Consider the following 27891-nt stretch of genomic DNA (forward strand, 5'->3'; position numbering starts at 1 on the left):
ATTTCACAATTTGGAAAGACTTTTCTAAGAATATGGAAGTTGAAAAGTGGTATTTAATAGCATTGTGGTTGGCAAGGTTTCCGATTCCTGTTATGAACTGGATCTTCCCCATCTTTTCTTAAAGAGCTCAAAAAAGCATTTCCAATGCAGTTTTGCATATGCCAGCGGAGAAAAGAATTTTATGGACAAGCAGCACAACATGGACAGAAAACGCACTAGGAAATGTGGAGAATACAGAAAACGTGTACATTTTCCAAAAGTTCTTTTATTGCCCTGAGCGCTAGAACTGAAAAATTACATGTACAATGAAAACCCTGAAGTCCTTTTACAGTTCTCCCAACCCAGCAAAGCTTTTAAATGCCCCAGACCAAATAATACTGCACTAATTTAAATGGTCCCAAATGGTATCATTGCTCTGCATCATAAAGGGTCTGGCCAAAAATCTCCTTCAAAATTGGTTTATTGAGAAGATTTTGGCAAAATCTAGCAACTTAATACTTCAGAAAAAGAGAGCTGCAGATTTTGGAAATTCCTGACTGCTGAGCTCGTACCTTGCTCACACACTCCCGGTCAGACACGTGTTGGCAGCCGCGGAGAAGCGGTGCCGCCAGCCTCCTGCATCCCAAGCCCTCTGCCTGGGGCAATCCGCCTGTCCAAAGCCGTGTGCTGTTATTTTGCTCGCAGCAGCTGCATTGGCTAAGATGTACTGGGGCAGGAGCATGCCACGGTAACACTAAGGAAGAGGCAAAGCAAAGGTCATAGTGGGGAAAGGGACGGAAACACGTTAGGAAAAAATAAAAGACAGACGTAAAGAGCAAGCAGCAGCGAAGAAGGGGCAGGATAAGTGTACAGCACATGAGGGTGCTGTACTGGAGCATGAGGCAAACTCCCGCACCTCAAGCGGGTGGAATTTGAGATGTATTAGCCAAATGGATTCATAAAATCCCTGTTTTCCTACTCTTCCACAAGGAAATGGGAAATCTAACCACTACATCAGAGTAACCCTAAAATAAAAACCAACCACGAGCTCCTGTCTTTGGATACACTTACACAGCAAATAAAGGTATGATTAAAGCCTGAGCTATACTTCCATTATAATCTACCTAGTAAAGACCCCTACAAACACACTTCAGTGCAGACTAAAACCACGAACACCCAGCCACGGACATGGAATCACACAAAATCCAGGTCAGAAGGACCCGTATCTAGTCCAGCCTTCTGCTTGAGGGTCTCCATCACTTCACAGTGAAAACCCTGCTGCCACATTTTCGCTACTGTCAAACATACACGCAGGCTAAATCAAAGCTCACACGTGTTCGCTGATGTTTCCTACAGTCACAACCCACGGTGCCCCACGCGCACGGGCAGAGCCTGCTTTCATGCTCTGCAGAGTTTTCCCACCTACACCGAAGCGCTGCTCCCGGGGCAGGACCACACAACCTGGATATCCACTTTCAGTACCTCCACCCTTCCCTTCAGGACGCCAAACGCTGCCCTGAATACGCCGAGAAGAGATGCCAAAATCATTACACTGCCTACGATCTGCACAGGCAGCGCTCTTGCTGCTCTGCCTCTCTCACTGAAATAAGCCGTAAGGCAGTAGGAAAGAGAAGCCCTTTTCATGACCGTAACATCACTATTAACTCCCTGCAAGAACGTGATGTGAAATACATTTTACCAAGAGGACTCCAGGCCCAAAAACATTGATCAGCCAATGCTCCAAGAGATTTCTTCTTTGTTGTTGAGAAGTTCACAAACTCCACATACCTTGCACCCAGTTAGTTACTGCAACTAACGGAACAGCTTATGGACCCTGGAAAGAGATGAGGAACCTGATACTGTTTCAAGCCCCATTTGTACTAACATACAGCCGCTTTATTTGAACTGAAAAGGTCATTAGCAAAACACCTCTCGCTCAGTTTACAAGAAGGGGGAGTTTATGTACCCCCTGAAAAATCCCCGGCTGCACGTCTCTGGATCAATGACTAGCATTACTACAGTCTCTGCTGTGGAAAAGCTCAACCCAAGCCAAAGGCTCAGGGCCCATCTCCAACATATTTGCAGAGGCCCTGTAAGGAAAATCCTTCCACGAGGCCCCCAAATGACACTGCGGTGAAGCTACTGCGCCAGCTCCCCATCACTCGTCCTCCTGCACCTCCGTGCCCACAGAAAAGAACAAAGCAGCAACTATTTTGCAGTCTCACTGCTGCAGAGGTGGATCACCTCGGGAGGGAATAAGTATCAGAAATGCAAAGCAGCTCACAAAAAAGGGGGGAAAAATAAGAATCAGCAATGCTTTGCTAAATGCAACACCCTATAACCGAATTCCCACTCCCGCATCCTCTGTGGCTGAAGCTGGCCGATTCCTTCATGCTTGGGGGCAAGGTCTATTCCCAGCCAGGTGTCCAAGCAAGACACTCAGAGTTGGGCGTGCTTGCTCCACACCTAACATAATAAACCCTCCCAAACCCAAGGGCTGGCTCATCAAAGATACACATGGCTGTACACACACACACACACATCAATAACCCCCATTTTGCCGTTTCCAGAGCCGGACAAAGCTGCCCGCTGGGTCAGACCCAAACCCCAGCCCGTGAGCTGGTCATGCCCACTGTACCTTATCTCTAGGAATGAGAAATATCTTTGGCTGTCTCTCTCCCCCACATCTAGTCTCTGACACTTTTTGATGTCTCTTTCTCAAAGACGTATTAAGCACATTAACATCTTCTGCTAACTGAGAGGCTTTGCGTCGATGTACGAGGCATCCCCTCGTACATCAGTCTTGAGACTGCAACTATGAAAACAATTCTTTGCTCGCTTTCATACGCTCGTCATAGAACAACCGTGCCGCAGCCAGAGTTGCTGAAGGACACGCTGCCTCAACCTGCACCACATGTGTGGGGGAGAAAGGAGAAACAGATAGGAAAAACAGCAAGTGAACCTTTGCAGGAGAGGTGGTCTTTTAATAAACAAAACCCGCAGAACAGCAACAAAAACAATCAAGCAAATGAAGTGTCACACTGAGAAACAGTGAGTCACCCTCCCATACAAAGGCACATTTCTTTGCTTTTGCATGACAACATTGTAAGTGTATCTTTTTCCTTTTTGCCAGCCAGAGGCATAAAACCACTCACAGACAGACCTAAGGTCTTTAAAATGTAAACATCTACAACAAAAATATACACTTCTGAAATATGAACACTTCAGAAAGTTCCGGTTACACTTAAGAGTAAATCCAAGGCTTTAAACAGAATAATAACTCGTGTAACTGTTTAAGTATCAACCCGCTAACCTAGTCGACCACATAACATGGACACTCACAGATTTTAAGAGTTTTCATCTTTTTAAGTAGTACAAATATCAAATACAATGAAAATTATTTCCCAGTTCAGGTTCTCCGTCTATTCTCATTTATATCTTAACCTCAATTCCTACAAGTATCCAACTCCACCTAACACATACCTATCACACTGGGAACCCTCCCCAGGAAACACCGATTACCAAATACACAGCATCCTCAAATGCTCCCTATAAATTTCACATAAAGGACAGTAAAGTCACATCCTGCGGATTCTGAACTTAGAATAATGTGACACACAACATTTCTGGCAACAGCCTGGCTTGGTGCTCCCTGCCTATGTGCCCACGTGTAAAACACGCACAATTACGTTTCTCCATTTCACACGGCTTGCGTAAACTGGTTGATCAAACTTCATCAAGTCCTTTAAAAGTTAAAAGCACTGAAGTTTCTGTATTCTGCTTACAAAACACAACTTGGGTATTTTGTGCTGCTGAGTAAAGTACACAGCGATTGCTTGGCATTACGTAAGGATTTCAAATGCCAGGCACTGCAAGCACGCCACTGTATAAAATTCTTCTAAATACCTAGCTGCCACACTGTTTGCAGTCTCCTTGTCATTGCAGATGAGCTGACTGCATCATTTAAAGTCAAGAGGGCAAAACCAAGCAGACAAAATTATTAACTTTACCAGAGAAGAGCTTCATTCATTACTGGGTACAGGTAATAAAACCTCGTCTCCAAGTTACCGATTCCTTTACCCCAAATTCTTGATTTAGAACAATGTTTGAGGGTTTCCTTATCAAAACAATGATTGCATGTTCACACATGTTTTTTAGGACTTTTCCCGAAGGGCTTTTCTTAACAAGGGTAAGGTAATCCATCCCATTTCTTTTAACTGCTTTCACTTCATTTAGTATTCACTGAAGTAAATTGCAGAATAACCACTTTCAGTTGTTCAGCTTTAAAACAAAGCTGGTGCAAGCCTTTAGCCAACGTAACGATGTCACTGACTAATACCAGAAGATGCATACAGGACTTGCAGCATTTCAGCTCTTTATGTTTACCATGCGTTCACTAACCTCTTTGTAACTATGACCTGTTTTTCACTTGCAGCAAAATAAACATACATCAAAACAGGGACAACCTGAGACAAGCCCAAGAATGTCACTTCAGAAGTCAGAGAAGGGAAAATGTATCATTTTTAAAAGGTATTTTTAGTGCTCCTTCTTCGCGCACAACTCACACAACAACTATTCAGTAGCACAGAGTATTTTAAGGCTGTAACTGAAGCCGGAGCAGTAACAGATTCAATGAGATGAAAGGAAAAGGCTGTGAGAGCAGTGGTGAGGAACTGCCAGCCCACAGGCTTAATAAGCCTTAGTGTCACAGTTGGAAAGGAAAAGCTGGATGTTAGAAATGCAAGAAGAATCAGCAAATAGGATTTCAAGAGAATCTGAAGCACGGTGGTGAAAGAGGAACTGTGCCAGGCACCCAGGGTGCCAGGGAGATGGCACAGCAGACAGGAGGGGGAAGAAATAACAAGCTGATAAGGAGGAGTTCCTATGAATTAAGTTGCCCTTTAGAACTGATTGCTTTTAACCTGGGCAAAAGGTTGACCGTGACTGTGTTGGTTTTGCGTTTCCCCCATCTCCAATACCAATGACATTGAACTAATCACTGAGTCTTTAACAGATAGTTTTGCAAAAAGTCAACAAAAAAAAAAAACCAATCGCAATCCATACACGTGCACACACAGTATTTCACTGGTGCCTGTCCACCTCGTTTACTGCAAGGACAATGCAAAGACAACATTAAGCCTGGAGACTTACTTCATCCTCCATCTATTTTATCCCCTTCCATCAAGCTGTGTATCCACCCTATGCTGACATCTAAATAATGCATCCACAGGGGAACAGCATGAGCTGCAATGAAGGACAACAGCTGTCAATCACTGCTGACCCAGAAGAGCAGGGAACCAGAGCCTTCACAAAAAGGCTCTCATTTGCTTTTGAATGCAGCCTCTCGAGTATAAGGAGTTCTTCTTTGTAAGAAACCAAATTCCCTAACACTGAAAAATAAAATGCACGGTGCATTTTTAGACTTTCCTTCAAATATCTGGGCAACACTCTTCACTTTTACAGCCCCCTATGATCACTCTGAGGAGGCAGACGGAATACGCTGTGGGACCCAGCCTGTACTGGGGAGCCCAGAACTTGGGTCTGCAGGACCACAGAGAGAGGGATCAGGCTCTAGCCGCTTCCCCAGCTTCCAGCACTGCGAATAAAAGCCCACTGCTTATTCTGAATACCTTCAAACCGTACTAAGAAGGGACATGAGCACTATCCTAACAACAAAAGACCTTACCATCTGCAGTGGGGAAGAACCTACTTGGCTCTCTCCTGCTTCAGCCAAACCATTACTAGTACTCACTAGGCTGGTTTAAATCTATTTGCTGGTTTAAATCTCCACGCTGCTCCAGACTTCACTGCAAGAGCGTGCTCCCAAAGTATGCCCTGGTTACAAACACCAGCAATCACACTGTCTCACCTTATGTCACATCAAACCAGCAGGCAGGCCAGACGCCTCTCACTCCTAACAGCATTTTCTCCTAACATAAGACCATGTAGACAATACTGATCCATGTTACTGGAGCTTGATCACTGACATTCAGCCTCATTTTGAGACACCTTGCTCTGCTCTTCAGTAGCAAACAGTAACACCTTACAGTCACTAGTACTAGCTCAAGCACAGACAGTTAAAACGCTCTGGAAGACATTGCTTCTTGAGGCAGTAAAGCAAGCAGAGGTTAGGACTGAAATAAATTAAAACTGGCAACATGGGACAGTTCTGTAGACCTCTTCAGCTTCTAGAAATTCCTGCATTTACTAAGGACACAAGCATCATAGGTCTTTTTCCTCAATTTTCCTGAATGAACTACATTACTGTCAGTAAAACATCCATAGTGATTCTGTAAACATCTGTAAAACCACAAAAATGAATCCTTCATATTTGCATATTCAGAGGCACGGCCAGACACATGTTTAGCTATTCATCCCAATTGCTCCATTACAGTCAGAGAAATCCAGTGAACTGAATCCATATACTGTTTCCCAGAAAATGCTCAGCCTAACGAGTCTGTGCAGCAGGACAGCCTAGGTGACCTCCAAACAGAGATGACAGCCACTCCCCATACATCCTCTATACGGCCCTCACTGGCTGCTTCTCCACACTAAAAAAAGCTCTCATTTTTGTATCAACAGGACCTAGGGGAGTATTGCACAAAACTACTCTACAGGTGTGGTTCTCTACATCCAGCAATCTCAGTCTCACTACTGGTCTTCCCAGAGTTGTGGGGCTGTATTAACACTCATTGTAATGTGGTCCTAAAATTACTCTTCTAACCTGAAACGTAACATAGGTGACAACCGCACGGATTCTATCTGTTCATCCTCTTCAAGTCATCCATCAGGGACGGCTTTGTATTTTGTCCTGCATTTTAACAGATGAGATGGTTCAGGACATGGTACCACAAGACAGGCAGTGACAACCGAACCACTAGCTGCCCCTGGAAAGGGGCAGCTCCTGTCCCTCCATCCCACGCTCCTACCACCTCCCTCGCACCAACTCTGGCACTTTTCTTGACACCTCAGTGAGCTGTTTCAATGGATTAAAGCGATCAGAACCTAATGCACTGGAAGGGGGAGAGAGCAAATGCCCTTCTGCCAATTCAGCAAACCAATCTGTCCCTTTGCTGAACTCAGGTGGTGCCAACCACAGCACAGCTGAGACTGGGGGAAGGAAGAGGAGAGACCATCCCTTTTAGTAGCAGCGACTTGTCAGATCAGCTGAAGGGTCTGACCAAAGGATCCCTTGGCCAGTCACCACTGACAACGTAACAGGTGATGTTAAAACACAACACTGGGGGCTTGAAGGGGAAGGCAAAAAGGGGACACACACAGAGAAATGAAACACTTGAGTATTTGTTCCCCAGTACCCAGAAACACCAAGAAAAGATACAGGCTGCCAAAAAAATGGTGCCAGTCCCAAGAGGTGCTACAGACATTTCCCCAAAAGAGGCATACCACGCGCAGATCGAGATGCTGTGATGCCTACACACTTGAGTATGTTAAGGACATCCTTTATCAGCAAAAATAACCACAGAGCTACACCACCACAGAATGGCAACAGAGTACCTAATAAAGCACATCAGCAGGGTAAACGTTTGCAGATGGACGCCAGGCAACACGGGCACCAGGCTGGGTCAGCCTGGGAGTAGGAAGGAAAGAGCCAAGAAACAGATTGCAAATAGTTTCAAGCTGTATCACAGCTGAAATCTATCCTTGCTTTTACAAAACACAACACTATGCAGCATTTCATAGCCGCAAGTATCAGGATTTTGTGACTTGCACGTTCCAGCAGGAATCCTAACAATTGCTGTTTTATGAGATCTGCTCAAGTCTCATCACAAGGTAAGAGGCAAGCTAACAAGCTCCACAATACAAGAATATAATTTCACCACATTGCCACTGCAAATGGCTGTGGAGTCTAGTTCCTCCTTCGCCCTTTCCTGGTACCCTTAATCTCTTTCTCCTTTGAATCACTCGAGCAATGTGGTTTTCAAGCTCTAAGCATCAACCATGAGTGGTAAGTTCATACGGGATCACTCAACCCGAAGAGTACCATGACAGTTTGTGCAAGGCGACCTCCACCCAACTTCGTAGACATCATCTCATTTATATTCTCGGACGATCATATCGGGCTCCAGTCAAAATCTGGCCCTACCCTGAATAAACAAAACACTACATAAAATAATAATCCTGAAATGCCACCAGCACTCCAGAGAGTCACCCTTTTAATATTTTTATTGAGAAGTCAGGAGGCAGCAGGAGAGGCAGACAGGAACTCAAGTTTACCCATACAGTGTCACAAAACACACTACTGAACATGCCAAACGATGAGAGAGTTGCTTTATTTTGAAATGCACCGTCTTAAACAGACACTAACAGAAGTAAAGGCTATTAATTCTCCATCAGAATTGAAATGCAATCTCATTACCAACTTTTAAGCTTCAAAAGTCATGCCATAAACATTTCAAATACCACCTGGTATAGATATTCAATTCACAGATTTCATGCAAGTATGTACTTTTTTCAGTAACAGTAACTTGAGCATTCTCAGGATAACCTTTATTTCAAAACTGCATTGCGTTAAGGTTATATAGTCCATTTTGTTTTTATTAGATAATTGCACTAAACATGCTGCCACCAACAGTCAAAAAGCTCCACTGTTTCTAGGGTTATTAACCAGTTTAGTACAATTGATGACCTCTCAAGTATTTTGAAACAACAGATGGCCAGTGATCCCAGGGCAACGCTCCCAAGAGTGCTAAAAACCGTAATAATCAAAATACGAATTTCAGTCTCCTCTTGTTCACATCAGAAGTTACGGAGGGATTCATGGATTTAGTTCAAACTGCTTGAACAAATGAGGAAATATCAGAAAAATATTTTTCTTGAGAATAAAAAGGAAGAAAAAGGTAAAAAAACATTAAGCTTGGAGAAAAACTTTCAGAGAAACTCTTGTTCCATGTTTCACTTCAGTGTGTTAACAACTTTGAAGTACACAGAAACCACTGAATAATTATTTTTTAAAACAGCTTGCCATGTATGTAATCCAAGGGAGCTGGGAAAAGCTTACAGAAACAAAACATCACTGAAAAGATTATGATTTAACATTCAGGCTGAGACATTGATTAATTAAAGGGCAATTAAACAGAATTCTGCCCAAGAAACTGCAGTGGAATAGGTCCCCTTTCTTTTAGAAAACAGGGTAGGTGTAAGTATTCTGTGGAAACTGGACAGGAGAAGAGGGCGTTTTTCTGGGGTTTATCTTCAAGCATCGTCTGAACCCTGCAACTTAATTCTACTGCCAAAACCAGTGCTCCATTCATCTTGCCCATTCAACTGTCTGTGCACTTGGCACTCTTGCTTTTATTACAGAATACAGAACCTGAACCTGCTTTTATTGCAGAGGATGAATGCAAACAACTTTTAAAACTCTTTAGTAACATACTCCAAACACACTTTAAAAAGGGGGGGTGGGGGGGGGGAGAGAAAGAAAAGCCCAAACCCACAGCTTTTGACTAACTGCAATCTAGTATGTCAAAAGAAATATCTTAAAAAAACATTACTAACATGGTTTACTTTCTGTAAAATGCTTTTAAATATATCTCCACCACAGGATAAACTTTTTCTTAGAATCAGCTGCATGGATTTCAAGCATTTATTAGCCAAATAAAAACCAATAGCAGCCACAGGATCTCAGTTTCTTGATGAGCAATTTAGGAATATGCAGCTCCTTTTTATCAAGATGACAAACGTCCCACAGTCTTCATTCTGACTTCACAAGATGTCATACATGCATCGCTGCAGTTTCTACCACAAGTTTTAATCTACCCACATAAGGGGGTCATAAAGACAACCTTTGCAAGAATCTGCATTTGTGTGACTATCACCATAATTTCACTGTATACTTCACTGTATACTGTCAAACTGCTATATGTTATCTGGATTTGTCTTATTTGTTCAGCTATGGCTGTGCAACGGCTAAGCAGGAGTTCGGGCTATTTATTTCTGTAAACAAGAAGATTTAAGGACCTATAAGGGCTTCTGATCTCTAAAGCCTGTGAGAAGATTTAAGGGCTAAATCCTGCCCTCTAGTGTACCTGGGGATGGTGGTGCCCTGGGAACCTTCCATGCTCTTCCAACAGCCCTTTCCAAACAGGGCAGAAAACAGCTGGGAGATACAGGGCAGTTCACTGCTCACCAAACCCAGACCTTGCTCCATCTCCAGAGTGTACCCGCTACCCGGTCACACACCTTCGGGGTGGGTAAGACTCCCTAAAATCTGGGTGGAGGATTAGCAGACATGACGACAGATGAGACAGCATCCTCCCTGAACAGCACCGTCCCTCACTGTGCCCAGCCAACACAGGTGGTCTGTCCCTCATTTCATTAATTTACCCTGCAGGACCGTGCAGAAAACAGCATGAGGGTATTTCTATGACAAAATAAGTGAAAGGCGCAGAAGAAGCACATTCTCAACTTGTTTTGCACAGGAGCTCTCTGCTACCTCATTCCCTAAAACCAGCTACATCTGAGAGCCAGGAGGAATTTCTGTGTTGACTATGTCGCAAAGCATTAGTATTTGGCAAACCAGTTAAGGTCTGTGCAATAGATCGAAAGCAATGCAAAAAGAGTCCCTTTTTCAGAAGGACTTCGGTAAAAGCAATATATTTGGACATTTAGGGCCAGGTTTTGGGGCGGGGGGGAGGAAGTCAACTCTCACCTAGTGCTAAGATTTGGAACAGGATGCCCTGTCAACAGCTCCAGCCACATCTGTGGGACACCAGTATGGGAGAGGAGATCTTCTGAGTCCCAAATAACCTAAGCACCTCTAAAAACCTAAGCACCTCTAAAAACCTAAGCACCTCTAAAAACCTAAGCACCTCTAAAAACCTAAGCACCTCTAAAAACCTAAGCACCTCTAAAAACCTAAGCACCAGGTACTGAACCTTCATACTAAAACATTGCTTGACATTTACTCAAATTTTTCTTTCTGAGGATCACAGTTTTCTTCCATTCACATGAGCAGCAATCAGATTTCTATCTTCTTGAGTAAGCTGGTATGCTCTAAAAGTCTGCATATACTTCAATATAGTCTTTTCAAAACATTTACAGCGTAACCATTTAAATGCTGTGTATGATACAAGTAAGAATCATAACATTAACAACTACTTATGAAAGGAACTTTCTTAAGAAGAAATTTTCCTCGACCAGTATTACCCTATTTTACATTTTCTTGAGATATTTGTGGAAGAGTAGCCAGGTACTGAGCAGGAAGAAGGTATTTCAGACACCTGCAGGGCTGATAAAAGCTCACACTGCTGAATCCTTTCTGAGTGACAGGCTGGAGCCTCCTCACCTCATTAACGACTGGACAAGAACGGCACGGGACTCCTTGGACGCCTTGGTTTATGCTCACCATGAAATAAAGCTGCTTGAGAAATTATGGAAATATATAAATGCCAACCATTCCTCAGCGAGGGAAACTGTGAAGGGAACCAGCTGTGCTATTAGACATTCTCTAAAATATATGGATAAGCGTTCCCTTTCCATTCCCCTTGCTTCTCCCCGTCACCAGCACTGTAGCCTCTTTGAGGCAAACACCTCCGGAGGGTTTCTAAAAGTCTTTCCAAAAAGACTGCGTTCTTTGTATGTTTTCCAGCGCGTAAATCAAAAGTTGTTGATCAACAACAGCAAAAAAAAAAAAAAAAGACATGTTTTTTGTTTTGCTTTAAGCAACAAAACTCTAAGAAAGTGCCTTCTGTTTCTTGTTTGTCTGAAACGTACCTCTTCGAGGGAAAAAGACTCCACAGAAGTCCCCAGGGTGTGTCCAAAGGGGCACTTCACTGAAGTCACTGTACAACACATATCAGATGTGGCAATATCGACCATGTAAGACGTATTGTCCTGTTTTTTAGCTGCGTGAATCATCCGGTTCCAGTCCTCCAGCATGCAGGATGTAAACTTCCATTCCCAATTTCATTAATGACACAATTATGAATAAACCAAGGTGAATGGGGTGAGTGTAAAACAGTCAAAACTGTCAGTGCCGTGACATAAAACAGACCGTATACTTCGAACAAGCCGTCCCTTAGTACTACAGGCAGAAGCGGGGGAGCAAAAAAAGGACATGGATAATAGAAATTTGTTTACAGTATTAGATTTTGGACTGAAACATAAGAAGATAGTAATTTGCCTTCTAAAACAAGAACTTCCTTTAAAAGTAAAAATGAAGATGTGCTAATCAAATGCTATTTTGTATAATTAATTCATAAGAATAGCAACTACCACAAGAATCTCTCCTAACTGTCCTTTAATTAGATTCCTAAACCAAATTCTCTGCAGCCATTATAATTCTTTTGTCAAAACCATGTTACAAAACCTTTTACTTAACTAAGAAAAACACCGTGAGTTATTTGAGGTGTATATTTTCTTTGTTAATTTTGTTTTTTTTCAAAGTCTTCTCACGTTGTCCAAGATTTATTGCCATCTGCCATGCCAACATGACCTGCCAGGCATACCACAAGATTTCACAGGGACTTCCACAGTACAGCATTCACCGGGTCAGAGTTCAGCATCGCGCAGATTCATATCGAATGACGTACTTACAACAAAGATGCTAAGGATGTGAACCACGTAATGCCGTAGCAACGTGCCTCGCTGACGCTTCAAGCACCGATTTCTCTACTTCTCAGAACTAGAGCTCTTCCAGGAAAAAAAAAAAAAAAAAAAAACCAACAGGAAAAAAAAACAGGGGGAAAAAAAACCCAACACAAAGAGCTGTCTGATAATGAGAAAAGGAGAGCGTGACAGCAGGGGACAAGGGAGCAGCTCAGGCACGGTGGCACTCCTGTTGGAAGTGAAGCCCACCAGCCCTCCAGCTGTATCACGCTTACAAACTGCTCTTTTTAAACAAAGGGATTTTCTGCAGATGGCCAGAGAGTGCCAGGCTGACGGGTACCCGAGGCGCTCCTTGGCAGCTGACTTTTTGCAGCACAGGGCAGAGGCCACGTCAGTCATTTATAGCTCAGGTTTCCCTTTACCTGTTGCCACCATTCACTCAAGAGGAAAAAGGGCAGGAAAAGAGAGGGGCTTCAGAGAGACAAGTACCAAAGGAAAGGGGAAAGAATACTAGTGATCAGACAGTACTGAAGAGGCAGAGAAGAAAAAGTACAGAGACAAAATGGAGAGCAGAAATAAATGACAGCAAAAATAAAGCTATAGAGCAAAACAGAGAAACTTGAAGGGAAAGGGTAAGGCAGTACCACCACCACCAGAATGATTTTCAAACATAATTCACTACTAGAAGCAGCACGAGAAGTCAGTTAAAAAGTCTGTAGCATTGATAAGGCTTAACAGGAAGAGAAAACACACATTAGATGGACTCAAGCATGTTTCCTGGCAGAATAGTAAAAAAAAAAGGGGGGGGGGGGGGAGAGATGATTATGGGGAAGCTGTATGATGAAAAAGACGACAACGATGAAGACCACCACCACTCAGGGCAGCCTGGCCCAGCCAGGCGAGCACAGAACAACCTGCACCACTACTGGCATTTCTCACCTCAAACAGCAGCGCACTGAATGAGGCAAGAACCTGAGCGCTGTGGCAATATCTAGAGACCCAGCTTCAGCCTTGTACTTCCTCAACTCAACATCATCTCCCTTTGCAGCAAATTTCCAGCATATTTTCATAGCTATTTCTAGGGGTGAGATGACATGTTTGAGGAACTAATAAGACTTATTTCCTGTAAGAATTCCCACATTTCCCAAATACAAAAGGCTAAAGCAAGCTGAACATATTACTGCACGCTTTCCAGCACAGACTTGATCCTGTGCAGTAACCAACTGCTATGTGTAAAAATCAAACCACTTATCTATGTGGTAAATTAACACTTTGCTTTAGGCACCAACATTTGAAAAGTCCACATGCAATAATTTACTGCACTGTATTAACAATAAATATATTTTGTTACTACTCACGCATCATCAACTACGCTTCCCTTTAAACCCGTATCCGAGAAAGAGAGAAATGCAAATGCGTAGGACCAAGTTTGAAAGCTTCCTATAGCTTTTCCTAAGAATACTAGTTGGCCTAATAAAGGATGCAAACTTTCCCAAAATATACTGTTCCACATGTATCTTCAACCCATTGTATGTACAATATTTCTAGCAAAGAGTCACAAAATAAAATAGCCTCAGACTGAAGCCCAACTGTTATCTGGGAACAGTCTGTTACAGTATTTCTTTGGAATTGCTGGAAAAGCATTTGTGCAAATGGTGAATGTTCGAAGTGGAAAGTAATATCAAGAACCTTTGGTCGGTATCCTCCCTTCCTTCTCCTCTTTGTCGTCTGACTTCAGTCCTGTCTGTGCATCTATCGCTCAGTGCACAGGTGCCAAGCAGCTGAAGATCCACAGTAAAACATTTCACCTGCTCTTTATGCCAAGTGCCTGCAGGCAGGCTGCTGCCTGGTCGAGGTGCACACGTTATACAGTAACAAGTTTTCTCAAACCAGCAATCACACTGAGACTATCTATCCAACAGACAGCTACACAGCAACTCCTTGTACCTGTTTAGAAGGAAATACCTCATGTGCATTTCAAAAACTTGCCGCTACATCCACCAAAACTCCATACTGAATGCTTCCAAAATATTCTGAGGTCTGCACAAAGGCATTTCGTTCTTGGGACAAAGAACAGCCTGCATTCCTAACAGCAACCTGTCCCGCACTCCCTGAGAGGCTGCCTGTCGGAGAGCAGGCACCTGGCCTCGCAGACAGCGGAGGCAAGCTCGGATCACGGACCCTCAGACCACACTGACCACTCTACCCATGTTCCTAGTGTTCCCAGCTCAGGAGCCTCTTCCTCCCTCAAAAGATCAGGTACCAGGGGACAAGCTGCTTCTGCTGGAATCCACAGGTTTTGTTTTACCTGTATTTTATCCATCCTTAATTAAGTTTAAAAAAAAAAAACAAAACCAAAAAAGCCACAACATGCAATGTTTTAAGCCAAAAAGGTGCTTTGACAGTACTTTGTTATAAACCCTGCTTTCTTGAGTAAATTTACACCTCTGCTCCTAGAAGTACTTGTATGCTAAGAGTACTTCTGTTCATGAGAACTTGTCCACACTGGGGGAAAAACCCAACCTTCTTTCCACCTTTATGCAACTAACATATTTACCGCTGCCGTGTAGAGCAGTCAAGTGCCATCACACCTATTTAAGAGCCATACAAACAAATTCAGACGCCTTCAAGCACGTAAGCAAACCTTTGCCCGTTTGACAAGCCCGGTGCCGCAGCAGGTTGCACGAGGAGAGGCCAACAGGAGTTTGCACCAGGACATCCCACCGGTGCCAATGTGGTACCCGGCCGCGGGGAGCCCGGTGCGGTCTGGAGCCACCAGCCGCGACACCCGCCTGTACGTGCACATGAATAAATGCATACGTGTGCATGAATACGTCCGTACACACACACGTGTCTTTCTATACGAGTGCATGCGTATTTACCCACGGTTTCTAAGCAAAGCCCGCTGCCGATGCTCCGGCAGGGCGGGACGGCCGCCGAGGCGCCGGCCCCTCTCGGGAGCCCCGCTGCCCCGGCCGGAGGGGCCGCCCGCTCCGGCCCCGGCCCCGGCCCCGGCCCGCCGGCCACTCACTGTGAGGGTCGCTCTTCTCCCGGACGCCGTCCACCCTGCCGTCGGGGTTGATGCGCAGGAAGAAGCCGCCGTTCTTGCAGTAGAGCCGCTTGGGGTCCTTGAAGTGGCCGGGGGGGAAGGCGCCGCTGCCCCCGTCGTCGGGCAGCGCCGGCAGCGTGGTGATGCTCCCCGCCGCCGCCGCCATGCGCCGGGCCCCGGCAGCGCCCCGCCGACCCGGGCCCCCGCCGCCCCCCGCCGCCAGCCCCGGGCGGCCCCGTCCCCTGCCGCGGCCGTCCAGCCTCGCCGCGCCGCCGCCCGCCCCGCGCCCTGCCCGGCCGGCCCCGCTGCCCGGCGCGGCCGAGGGTCCCGTCCCGTCCCGTCCGCGGGGGTCCCGTCCCGTCCCGTCCCGTCCGCGGGAGCTGCGCAACGGCGCTGCCGGCCGGCGGCAGGAGGGCGGGCAGGGAGAGCCGCGCACGCCGGGGACGGGCTCTCCCCGCCGGCACCGGGCTGCCCCCGCCGCCGCCCCGCCCCCGACCGCCCCCGCTCCGCGCCGGGGGCCGCTCCCTGCCGGCGGGGAAGGCGGTGGCGGAGCGGCCCGAGGGGCAGAGCGGGGCGGCAGCAGGTCCCGGCCCGGGGAACCCCGGCCTGAGCCGCGGGGCTTCGGCCGGTGCGAGCGCGGCGCGGCTGGGCTGCGCCTGGGCCCCCGCCGCCGCTCGTTCGGCAGCGCTGGAAGCGGGATGCAGCGGGCGTGCCAGATTCAAGGTCGGACATCTTCTCCTCTGGCTTCGTAAGGAAAATAACGGGAGAGTTACTTTGAGCCAGAAGAAGTTACGTGGCCTCTGTATCGTATTAAGTTGCTTAAATCACAATATAATAAAACATCTCTTGACCTGTTAAAATCCACGTGGCAACCATTTCAGCGGTGCGCATTTACCAAGAGAAACTAGCTCTGTTCCCGTTCACCAGCAGCAAACTGATCAGCTGGTACCTACAAAGGCAGCAGGAGAAAACTCTGGCACCGGCCTTCTAACAACACTACCGGTATTTCCAAAATACGTCGCTTATAAAGCGTATAGACCCCTCAAATACATTTTGTGCTCGAGGCCGACAACAAAACGGGATGAAGAGGTTTGTTTCCAAATCCATGGTTTGTGCCCCAAGTCCCTATCTAGCAGCAGGCTGTTCGTGCCTGTGCCTCGGGGAAGCTCTCCGACTTCCAAGGCAGCACAAGCAGCCCCAGACAATCCCACCCGGGAGAGCTAACACTGGTCTTTTCATTTCACAGAGCCAACGTACAGCAACCCGCGTGAAGAAATACACACCAAAGCAAGACACGCTGTCCAGCATACGCAATTTGGAATACTCTTTTTGCTAACACATATGTAAAGGAGTTTTGTTGCTGGTCAACTTCCCTTCCCAACTCTGACCCCTCGCAAGCCGTAAATTGTAATTCTTTACCAGAATCGGTGACAAGTACACTGCTTCCCACACCCTCGCTCCAGAGGCTTAATCATGATGAACGGCGCAGGCACAGCCCGGCACGGCCCAGGGCAGGCGCACGTTCACCCCCGCATCAGCCAGCCGTCCCTCGCAGCGCCGCGGGCACGGCCAAGCCTCAGGTGCTTGCCGTCATTCTCCATGCATGGGGATTTCAGCCCCATCACTCATGAGCGTCCCCCCCTCTCCTTAGGTTCTCCAGCTCTCGCTTCTTGCCACCCGTCCACTCACAACACTTTCTATTTCTCCTGGAAATCCCACTGTTACCACTGTACCTGAGAGTTTTGGACAGTCACAGCCAACGGCGAAGACCATCCTCGTTTCCTCTTTCTCTTCTTCTGCAATAGAAGCTGCATTCAGGGTATTTTGTATCCTTGCACCATAGAGTCCTCCGAAGCCCTTGCCTCTTTCTTGGAAGGTAGATGAAGGGAAGCTGAAGGAAGATTCAGAAAGATGAAGGGAATGGGTGAAAGCATCATTCTTAAACCTTTAAGAAGTTTTTTTAAAAACAAACAAAAAAAACCCCACCCACCCACCACCAAAAAAGCTTTTCTAAAGACTAAAAATCCATAGTTTCATTCAACCATTTCTGTAACCCTGTCTTCCCCTGCACGCACAGCAGGCTGTTCACAGCTCTCGCACATCAAACCCTGAGCACTGCCTTGTGAATCACATTTCCGCATCCCCTAGGTCAGTGCTCCATCTTCTGGGAAGGGGGACACGGCGGCAGGGCAGGAGCAAGCCCCTGCACCCCGGGAGCGCCCCGCAGGAGCGCAGGCTTGGCCGGCTGGAAGCCCTGCCACCAAGCTGCCAGCAGCTTAAGCACCGTGTTTCACACAACGGAGCCCTGATATTTCTGAGGGTCTTCTGAGCCCTGGCCCCCATGATAGGGCCCAACCCAGTGGCAGAGTGGGTAAGGTCATCAGCTCAAATTCCTTATCAAATGATCCTTTTAAGAACTTGTGCAGCTGTAAGTGGCTACCAGTAAAATTATGGGGCTTGAGGGCTTTTTAGAAGCTTGTCACTGGGGCTTCTATCTGTGGGGCCTAGAAATGAAAGACAGCAGAGCTGAAATGGAAGGTCATATTCCCCGTATCTGCACTCACCTCAAGATCTGCCAATTTTCTTTGTTTTTCTAAAATACTTTCCTCTCTTTTTTCAAATGGAAAACATACCAGTCGTTATTTTCTCCATTCTACTTTCTTCGGCACTCCAGCCTCTTAAGATGGTCATTAATATTCCTCTTAACATTGACTAAAGCAATTTTGGCAGTAGCCTTTTCCTTTCTTGTGGCCTCAGCCACGTTATCCCTACCACCACCCTTCCCCAACTCAGATCTTGAGCACAATTACACCCATACAGCTACTTCCCCTCCACCCAAACCATTAATTATCCCTGCTTCCAACCCCCTTCATAAGCCATCTCTTGGCCTGCTTAAAACATATTCCATGTTAAAATGCATTAAACCCTACCTTCCTTCTACTTCAAAAATAAATCCGAGAGACCTATTCTCTAACCTGTTCTGTTTATCTAAACTACCTACCTTTTTGTGCTTGTCTTGTTTTGTAACCAGCTAGATTTTTTTAGCAGCTTACCTCTTAGAGAGAAAAACCTGTTTAATCCAGTGCTGCTCGCATACTTAGGGGTCATACTGAACACAAGGCACTTCATACACAAGACAGACTCCCCATTCCAATGGTAGATAACTGTGGGCCATCTGTATATCCAAATATTGCTTTTATTCAATATATAATACTTCAATTTCTAGAGATCCTCAGTAGCATCATACTCGGAACACCTGGAAAAAAAACCCAAACAACCAAACCTAAATTATATTGTTAGTCTGGTTACAGAAAAACCTTGAAAAATGCAAGAATAATTTTTGAGATATTTCAAATTAGGAGTAAGAAACTCCATCAGCTCCATCAGTTTTTAACTTTTAATCCAAAGTGCATGAATCCAGTCTACAGCTTTCTCACACTTTCCAGCAGTTACTACTACAAGTCCTGCCATATGACAACCCCAGAAAATTTTCATACCCTTTCATGGAAGCTGCTTTTAGAGGGATTTCAGCCAAATGCCCTTAACAGTTTGCTAGGACTACATATCCACAGTGTGTTTGGTCACACAGGTGAAGATGGTGTTTAAATTAATCTGCAGAAGACCTGATTTACTATAAAATTAAAACCAAACTAAAAAGCCCTCACTTTTGAAAAGCAATTGAAACTACAGGAAAGCAAAGACACACCGGAACACCTCGGCTCAGCCATCTTCCCACCATTAAGATGTATCAGCAGGTGGTTTGTATTGCCACGGCAGCAGCACATGCTTCCAACTGTTAGAAATGTAACACCAGCCCCAGGCCTCCAGTCCCTCACAGCACTTCTTGATTCTCTGGGTTTCTTGGCTTCCCCATCCCTCTCTTTGGTGCACATCCAAGCAACGATTAGCCAAAAAGAGATGGATAAGCTGTGTCTCTTCTGAAGTTTTTCCTGTGTTGTCTAGCACTCAGCTAATAATGGAAAAAACATCCCTCACTTCACCAGCACGTATCCATGCTGAATGCCTCCCGCCAAATTCTCCTGTGTCTTTGACTTCAGCGTTAGGCTCTATACGGTCTGGCCCTTGGTTTATAGGAATGCAGGAGCTGCCAGACAGCTGGTAACACCCCACCAGGGAGTGCCAGGTCTTGGTCGGAGCAGGGAATAGCCTCCATGTCATCTGGCCTTGCGCCGTGCCTGGGTTAGGGTAAGCCTCACGCTCTCCAAATCGTCAATATATATCAATGTTATACCACACACCCTCTCCTGAATCTCAAGAATGCAGTGATAAGAGACCTTATATACAGCCAAGACCTAGCTAGACTTCCCTGACAGTGGGTTGCAGTTGTTCTAATCCAGTCTTATTTGGCAAATCCTTAGCATTAAGGAAGGCTGTTTCTTCCTCCAAATAACCCTGCAGGAAGAGGGGCTTACAAAGTGAGAGGAAGGCAATTTGTAGTTCTGGTGTTTTGTGAAGAACAGAATTGTACAAGGATCGGAAAGGGGAAACAGCATTATCTCTCTTTTTCTTCCAACTTTCTGGATGTTACAATTCTCTGCTGCAGATGTCTCCCCCAGCTTAGAAAAATAAATCACAAAATAGGCATGATATAGATGGCCCTTGAATAAATCCCCCTCAGTGCTCCCTGCGAGTGGAAGATAACCTTAATGTGAGAGAACGGCTTTTGTGCAAGCCGTCCAGGGAGACATCTGGATAGATGAAATATACTAAGTGTCTGAATGTTTTAGTGAATTAGTTATGTTTGAGATAACACACTTCAGGGAAAAAATTACTGCTTAACTTTAAATATATTTCCTTCCTTCTAACTCTGAGCATGAGTTTAAGAATTCAGTAGCAATTTATTCCCCAGAATTCTTAGTTCTTTCACCATCAACAGCTGATATTTATATTCTGGGTCAATATTCATATGCTCACTCAGGAGCTTAAATGCATGCTTCAGCTGCTTTGTATGATGGAAGCATACAGCCACAAATCTGTCTCTAACAGACTGATTTTTTCTTCTAAATATTAATTACTATAGAAAGCAGTCTCATTTTTTGCTCATCTACTTTTGTAAGTGCAGTTTATGAGAAAAAGTTTCTGTATTTTAAGCATATATGCATATTATTAAGTGCCTGAGAAAGTCTTCTTGCACAGCCACTTTAAAAAAAAAAAAAAAAATCAGTAACAGAAGTTCAGCTTTTCATTTACCTTTCTGATGACTTTATGACACTGCATCAATATTTCTGTTTTTTTTTTTTAAAAAAAAGGCAAAAAAAAACAAAACCAAAAGCTTATTTCCTCTCTCTTCATCCCTTTTTCTGGTACAAATAGTAGAAAGAAATCACATCAACAATAGAAAAAAATCTCATTCCTAGTATAAACCTCTTATAGTCTCCATTCCAGTTCAGAAGAGGACTTTACTCCTGTAAAGCACCAGTGGACACTTGTTTATGTCTTTCTAAAGTAAAATTTTCTGAATATATGCTTAATCCAAATATGACCACAGATGGCCAAAACTTTGTTTTGGGTTGTCGTTACAAATGGTTGATGTTGGAAACATAACAGCCCAGGATGGCTGAAGATAAGAGAACTAACAATCCAGTGAGGCTTAAATTGGAAGTAAACCAAATTTGTTACGGTCCAAAATGATTGCACTTGGAAAAAGAACTGAACTGTCTAGAACCAGTGACAGCTGTTGCAGATATAAGAGATATAGTAGTGACCTCAACTTATGAGAAACAAGAAATAGCGTTCTAAGTACAAATATTTATGGAGGTTAGAGTTCAGAATTAGCAAAATCACCGCTCTCCCTCTCTAATGTATATACAGACACATATACACACTCTCTCTGTATCCACATTATATACAGTAATACATATAAATTAGCAAAATTACTCCAGACTAAGAAAATAAACAAAGTCTATATAAAGATTGATAATAGTCATTAAAAAAGACAATTTTAAAAAATACTCTGAAATCAAACATCATTGAGCTCAAAGAATTTGAGTTAATCTTGGATTTCAAAGAAATCCAAATTTATTAAGGTAAGAGATTCCTTAGTGGGAACAATCATAACACCACATCTCTTTTTCACAGCATTGCATTATAACCGTAAGATCATGATTTAGGTGTTTATGTCTCCCGAGCCCATACCACTGGAAGGGCAGTGGCTGAGAAGTGGTCCAGCTGTCCTTCCTATCTCCAGGACAGCAGTGGCTGAGCTGCCCCAGCGTGGGCTCTGCATCAGGGCAGTTTAAAGACCTTTGTGTTAAGACAGTAGTCCTTGTCAGTTGTCCCAAAGTAACTTATCCTCTGCTTATGACTCAACACACGTTTCAGTTTCATTATATCACTACGGGCTAAAGCAGTTGCTCTTGCACTGGAAATGCCTGGACACTCGTTAAAAGATTATAAGGAGATTTTTTTTTTCCCTATAGTGGGAGGAAAAAAATCAGTGCTTGTGAGGCAGATACAAAAATGCAGCCAATGTCTGTCTGTGTTGTTGTCATTTAAGAAACCTGTTAACCCATTTGAACAGAGCACATACAAACATTTAAGAAGCAGAAGCAGATCGTCACATGAACACAGAATGGCTGAGGTTGGAAGGCACCCCTGGAGGTCATCTCGTCCACCCCCTAGGGCCACCTAGAGCCGGTTGCAACAAGTCTACTTGCAACACTTTTAATGATTTTCACTCTAAACATTTCCACGTCAAGTACAAACCACTTTGGGTCAAAAACTGTCTCTCCCACTGTGTTATGCTGTCTAGCAAGTGATCAGGAAATAGTGGAGGATCTGTTGCAGATTCTTCTTTATCCTCTTCTAAATTAGGTTCTTGTCTAATAACAGTCATAAGATTCATAACTTCCATATGGGCTAATTCTGGAGAATGCTAAATTATTCACAGGACTGCAGTTGGAAATTAAAATATAGGTGGAGGTGAGGAAAATACTCTTTCCATTCACTGGTATGTTATAGTACAAGGCCAAACTAACTTCATGGAGGAATATAGCAAAGGCAGACTATTCCCAAGGAACAGGAGTTACCACATCGTGCAGCTTTCATCATTTCACATTTAAGGGCAAGGAGAGATGAGATCAGTGAGACGTTACAAAGAAAAAAAAAAGTTATTTTACTATATCATAGATTTAGTTTCTACCAGTTGCTCAACTGAAATCTTGCTCTGCATTATTTCTGTAGAATATATTAGCTGGCAGGTAGAAAATAGCAAGAATGAAAAAACAAAACCAAAACCCTCTCTCTTGGTAACAATCTGTATTGATAGTATTCCAGAAGGAATGTCACAACAACTCTCCCATTTGTTTTCTCTTTGTTTCAGGACAGTTTCCATGGATCCCCAAACCTAGGCCCCACTGAAGGGCTCCCCAGAGCACAACGCCATGTAGCGGCAGGTCACAGACCAAGCATCGCATGCAGAACACAATTCCAGTAGCACAGTCACCACATTAAATCTCTTGCAAATACAGTTACTGTTCAGGATATCGGCATACCAGTATTTGAAGAAAGAGAGACAGACCCTGGAACACTATCAGAAGTGCAAATAAATAATGCAGTCCCTTGTGCTCTATTAGCTTTTAGTTCTAGGGTGGGAAAACTATCCTAAAAGAGTTTGAGGCAGCATTTAGTGCTGGGGCGGATATAGTTATTATTGCTCCACCACACCCCAATGCATCCATCCGTGCAATGACTAGCTTAGGTGAAACACTTTCTGCAATTCTCCCCTTTCTCAGCTATGAAATCATTCCTATATGTCTTTACATTTACCATTACTGCACACGAACCTACACCTCCTACAATATCTGAAGTTACAAGTACTGTAAGTGCAACTGCAGCCAACTGGTTCTTGTGAAATCATTTGTTTCTTGGAGAGAAATAAGCACATTTCTTCGTGGTAGTTTAAACAACTAATCTGCTGTCTGCATGCCAAAATGGCATTTGTCATCTGCCAAAAAACGACTTTCCCAACACTGTCCAGGCTATTATCTCAAACCTGACCTGCAATAATTAACTTCCAAGCATCTGGGAGGTTAAATTGCTCAGTGATCTGTTTGTTTGTATGCAAAAGCAATATCGTTACATGAGAATCACTATTTAGTTTACATTCATGCTTCCCCTCAGGAAAAGCTAGAGAATTAATGCCTGCATAAACCACTTTGTTACACCCTCATTAGTTTTATCAAATGCAGTCTTCCACCAAGTACTTGAGGGAAATTTTGTGATAACATGCCCACCTTTGAAAGCAACCCGAAGAGTGAAAAGGGTTCGTATGTTCTATATAGCCCTTACCCCAGTGATAGTAAATTGATGCGCAAATGGATTTTGCTTTTTTGCTCCTAATCAAATATCTATGTAAAGATATCACTGCTTACAGACATGACAGCAGATAATCTGGAAAGTGGTAGGAGAAGGACCTGCTCATACTTCACTGGTTGCATGTTGTTTTTCCTGTAGAAGCTGTATTGCCCGGCCAAAGAACCACCAGCGAATGCTAAAGAGGAAGTTTGCTCTGACATTCATGTGGCCAGCTACCAACCTCTGCCTTGTTCAATTGCCAGCCATGAATTCCAGCCATTTCGTACTTCAGATGGCATTTGGGAAAACTTCTCTTCAGACCCCTGTAACATTACAACAAGCAAGAAAAGCTAGCTGTATCTTAAAGAGAATGCTGAAGGTGCAAACTCCAAGCAACAGAGACTTAAGGGTGAAAAGTAAGAGTTACAGGTGCCATTAGCAGTCTGAATGTTTGCTCTGAAGCCTTAGTGGTCTGTTAATGTTGTTTATCTGCCCTAACCTAAAACTCACAAATTCTCTACTGATACCCTAAGGGGTTTATCAGCTGATAATGGAGAGAAAGCTGGACGCACTAACTTTGCCACAGGCCACAATTACTCTCTGACATTAACAGTAAAAGGTTGTTCCCCGCGACACTGGTAGTAGGGGGCAATGTATGCAGGTTATCAGTGGGTTTCACAGTTCTGGCAGCAGACGGAGGGAAAGGCTGTGTAAATCCCCTCCAAATCCAGCAATGAAAGAAAACCAGGAGGACACTGAAATAGGCACAGACTCATCTTCCTTTCTCTTGTCTGCCCCACCCTCCACCCCCAGCCTGTCTCGTCTCCTCATCCTTTGTCCCCACCCTGTTCCTTTCCCTTCCCCTGCTGTCAGGCACAGGTTTCTAGCCTGTTTCTAAATCTTTCCTCAGCTCCTCATGCCAAGCTCTGTCCTCTGGACTACTTTTCCTTTGTATCTCACTATGGCTCCTAGCCATGTGCTCCATGGCTGGGTTTCCTTTCCCCACTTCTTAATCCCTGCCTCCTGTCTTGAAGTTCAAAGCCCATGTTCTCATTCCCCAGCCAATCCTTTTAACCCTGTAGCTTAGTTTTTCCATAGACTTTTTCATTTTCCTTTCCCCTAGCACTTTCCCTCCTCGCGCTAGTTCCCAACTCCCCATTTCACTCTCCTTGCAGGGCGGTAGCCACCAGTCCCATCAGACTGCCCATCACCACCACGCTGGCATGCCTGGCTACGTAGGACAGGTAATGCTGGACAATCTCCAGCCAGCTCTGCTGCTCCTCAGGCCACCCCTCAGCCCTTGCTTCCTCTGGCACAAACCAGCTCAGGGGACCTGACACCACCCCACACTGTCACATCGCTTTGGGCCCCACTGTCCCCAGAATGGGAACGAGGGGGCAGAGGAAAAGGGAGGCTGTTTTGGCCTGCTTGGTACCTCTCTTTCAACTATTCTCCAGCCCTTGGGTATAGAAATTCTAATTGAGGCTATTCTGAAGCATCTGGACAAGTTTAATGGTTATAACAAAATCAGTCACAAGGTTTCCTCTAAAATTTTGTGGAACTAAGATGAAATTTTAACTGCTCAGTTTCAAGCTCACATGAACTCCTTTCTGACAAAAAGGTTGAAAAATCGAAACAATTTTTAAAACTCGTACAACTCTTCTCACAAAACTCTTATTACCAAACTCTGCATTCTTCTATAAAGAAGATACTATTGCATAGACTACCTCAGCAACTGCAACCAATCACAAACTCTTACATCGTCCACCAGTGCTTCACTGCGAGGAAAAATGACAAAAATATATGTGGCTAGCTTTATTGCCATAAATACTAAGGGCTTTCATTCTGACTACTCGCATATCTTGACTCATTTCACTGAAGTCAACAAGTAACTTCTAAAAACAACAAAAAGTCAGTAAGCAAATAATGATAAAATCCTCTCCCTCAAAGATCAGCAAGTCAAATTCATTGCAATTAATGATATTAATGAATTAAATGAAATGAAGATGGCCGGCTAACATATTTAGTGCATATGTTTGCATGCATATATTATACACGCAAGGATGCATGTAACTGAGTGCTCAGAAGTCTATTTTGTAAAATTCACTGGGCATCTGGCCAAGATGAATGCTGGATTTTAGCTGTTATTTCCATTCATAATTGAATTGCAATTTTTCAGACAGAATAATCTCAGAGTTTTCATATTAAAATGACAGCAGTTTATGAATCAATTTATGGGCTTTGTCATCTAGTGATTCATGTATTTTAAAAAGACCAAATTAATATCGACGATTCCTTTCATTGAGTTACACATAACATTTTATGTCAGTTGCTCCTAATAGGAAGTTGGGATTTTCTTTTATTAATTTCCTCCCCATTGTTGCATTTCCCACTGTTGTTGTTGGAATACAAACAAACAAGGACACTCACCTCAGAGGTATTAGCCTTTTCTTATGACATCAGTGTGTAGGCTGTGCAAAATCGAGGCATCAGTTAGTCACTCGCACCATCTGTGTGGGCCCGGAGAAAGCAAGATGTAATCTGTCATATGGTGAGCTTTGTACAAAACAGCAACAATCCATGTTCAGCTGCACAGATGAAACGGATCCCTTGAGGAGCTTCAGTCTGCTAGAGCGTGCGCTTGTGGGTGTCAGCTGCTGGGGGTCAGCTCTTCATAACGCAACGAGGGAAAACTTTCTGTTTGTCCAGACAAGAATCAAGAGGGTGGTGGCAGTCAGTTTCACAGACTAGAGTTTGCTAGCCAAACTGCGGTGCTATTAAGTAACACTAAAATTCCAGAGCCAACATCCTTTCTCATTGTTATTGACGTAAGAAAATTTGCTCTGGGATGATTTGAATACAAGAAAGGAGAAAGTGATGAAATCATTCCTTTTTGGTTTTTACTTCCCAGAGGAGTAAACCCATTGTCTTCCCTGGCCTCTCTGAAGCTACCACAAAGTCGTTCCTCAAAGCAGGGAAGGCAGGGGTCTACCATGCAAAGAAAAAGCCTAAATGCATAGTTAGCAGGGCTACGAAAGCCTCCCTGCATAGCAGTGTGCAGGACGCGCACAGGATATATCCCCAGGCTACCTCACCTATTTGGTTGGAATTTATAACGTTACTTTTTACTCACACCCTTCGAATAGCACCACTCCACTGACTTCTTTGGCAGCCATCTCCAGATTTTATTTTTAGTGCATAGAGATAACAATTATGTGAAGATACAGCAATATTTTTACCTACGGTACTTGCATGTTCCCAAGAAAAGTATACAAGAGCCTCTGCAGCCCTACATCAAATTACTTCAGCTTGTGCTGAACACAATTCCTGTAATATGTGTTTTCACTAAATAGCTGTCTCATCACAATCCTTACCATTACAGATACTGTAAGATGACACCACCGATTCCATGCCAACTACTTCATTTTTATAAAGGATATCTGTGGAGATGACTTTCAAGGACAATTACTTATTCCAACCTCCTTTTCACAGTGGTACCAAGTAGCCTAAAAGGCATTATTAGTTGCTGAGCAATATTTCTCCTTTCTTCCTTATGTACTGCTCGCTACTTTTTTGGATTTATTTTTTTTTAAAAAAAAACATAAAGAACTCCGATACTTCTTTCCAGATTAAGAATACAATCTCATGCACAAATTTATTATCAAGCATAGTTATTTTTATGGAACATTGGGTTTTTTCCTAGTGGCTAGTTTCACCGCAGAGACACAGATGAGCATAAATACTTTTCCCAGATGTGGCTGGGAAATGGAGAACAGAATGGAGCAGCAGAGAACTGTGATCTTTTGCAAACAAAAGACTCCAAAACTCTGAGGGAGGAGGAATGCAGTCTGTCTTCTCATCGCAACAGTCACCAGAAGGGGAAGACAAAGCTTTCTACCATATTAGACAGGTTTTTGGTATTTGGGGGGGGGGGGGGGGGAGGGGTGGTGTTGTTTTGTTTTGTTGTTTTTTTGTTTTTT

General features: G+C 44.2%; 2 protein-coding genes across 2 annotated transcripts in view; both read right to left on the reverse strand.

Moving 5' to 3' along the window:
* The window catches only part of FGF2 (fibroblast growth factor 2), a 29481-nt gene extending 13697 nt beyond the window's left edge, over positions 1-15784 (reverse strand). Inside the window, exon 1 of the mRNA XM_087735645.1 lies at positions 15578-15784. Within this exon, the coding sequence (XP_087591771.1) occupies positions 15578-15761 (184 nt within the window). The 5' untranslated portion in view covers positions 15762-15784. The remainder of the gene's footprint in view (positions 1-15577) is intronic.
* Positions 15785-18654: 2870 nt separating this feature from the next.
* Positions 18655-27891, reverse strand: part of BBS12 (Bardet-Biedl syndrome 12) — a 33648-nt gene continuing 24411 nt past the window's right edge. Inside the window, exons 7-8 of the mRNA XM_087735637.1 lie at positions 26342-26608; positions 18655-18851 (exon numbers count right to left, since the gene is read on the reverse strand). The gene's annotated coding sequence lies outside the window, so the exon portion shown is untranslated. The remainder of the gene's footprint in view (positions 18852-26341; positions 26609-27891) is intronic.

This window comes from Nipponia nippon, unplaced genomic scaffold, assembly GCF_047370975.1.
Source record: "Nipponia nippon isolate SJK-2023a ecotype South Korea unplaced genomic scaffold, ASM4737097v1 scaffold_6, whole genome shotgun sequence".
Classification (NCBI taxonomy): domain Eukaryota; kingdom Metazoa; phylum Chordata; class Aves; order Pelecaniformes; family Threskiornithidae; genus Nipponia; species Nipponia nippon.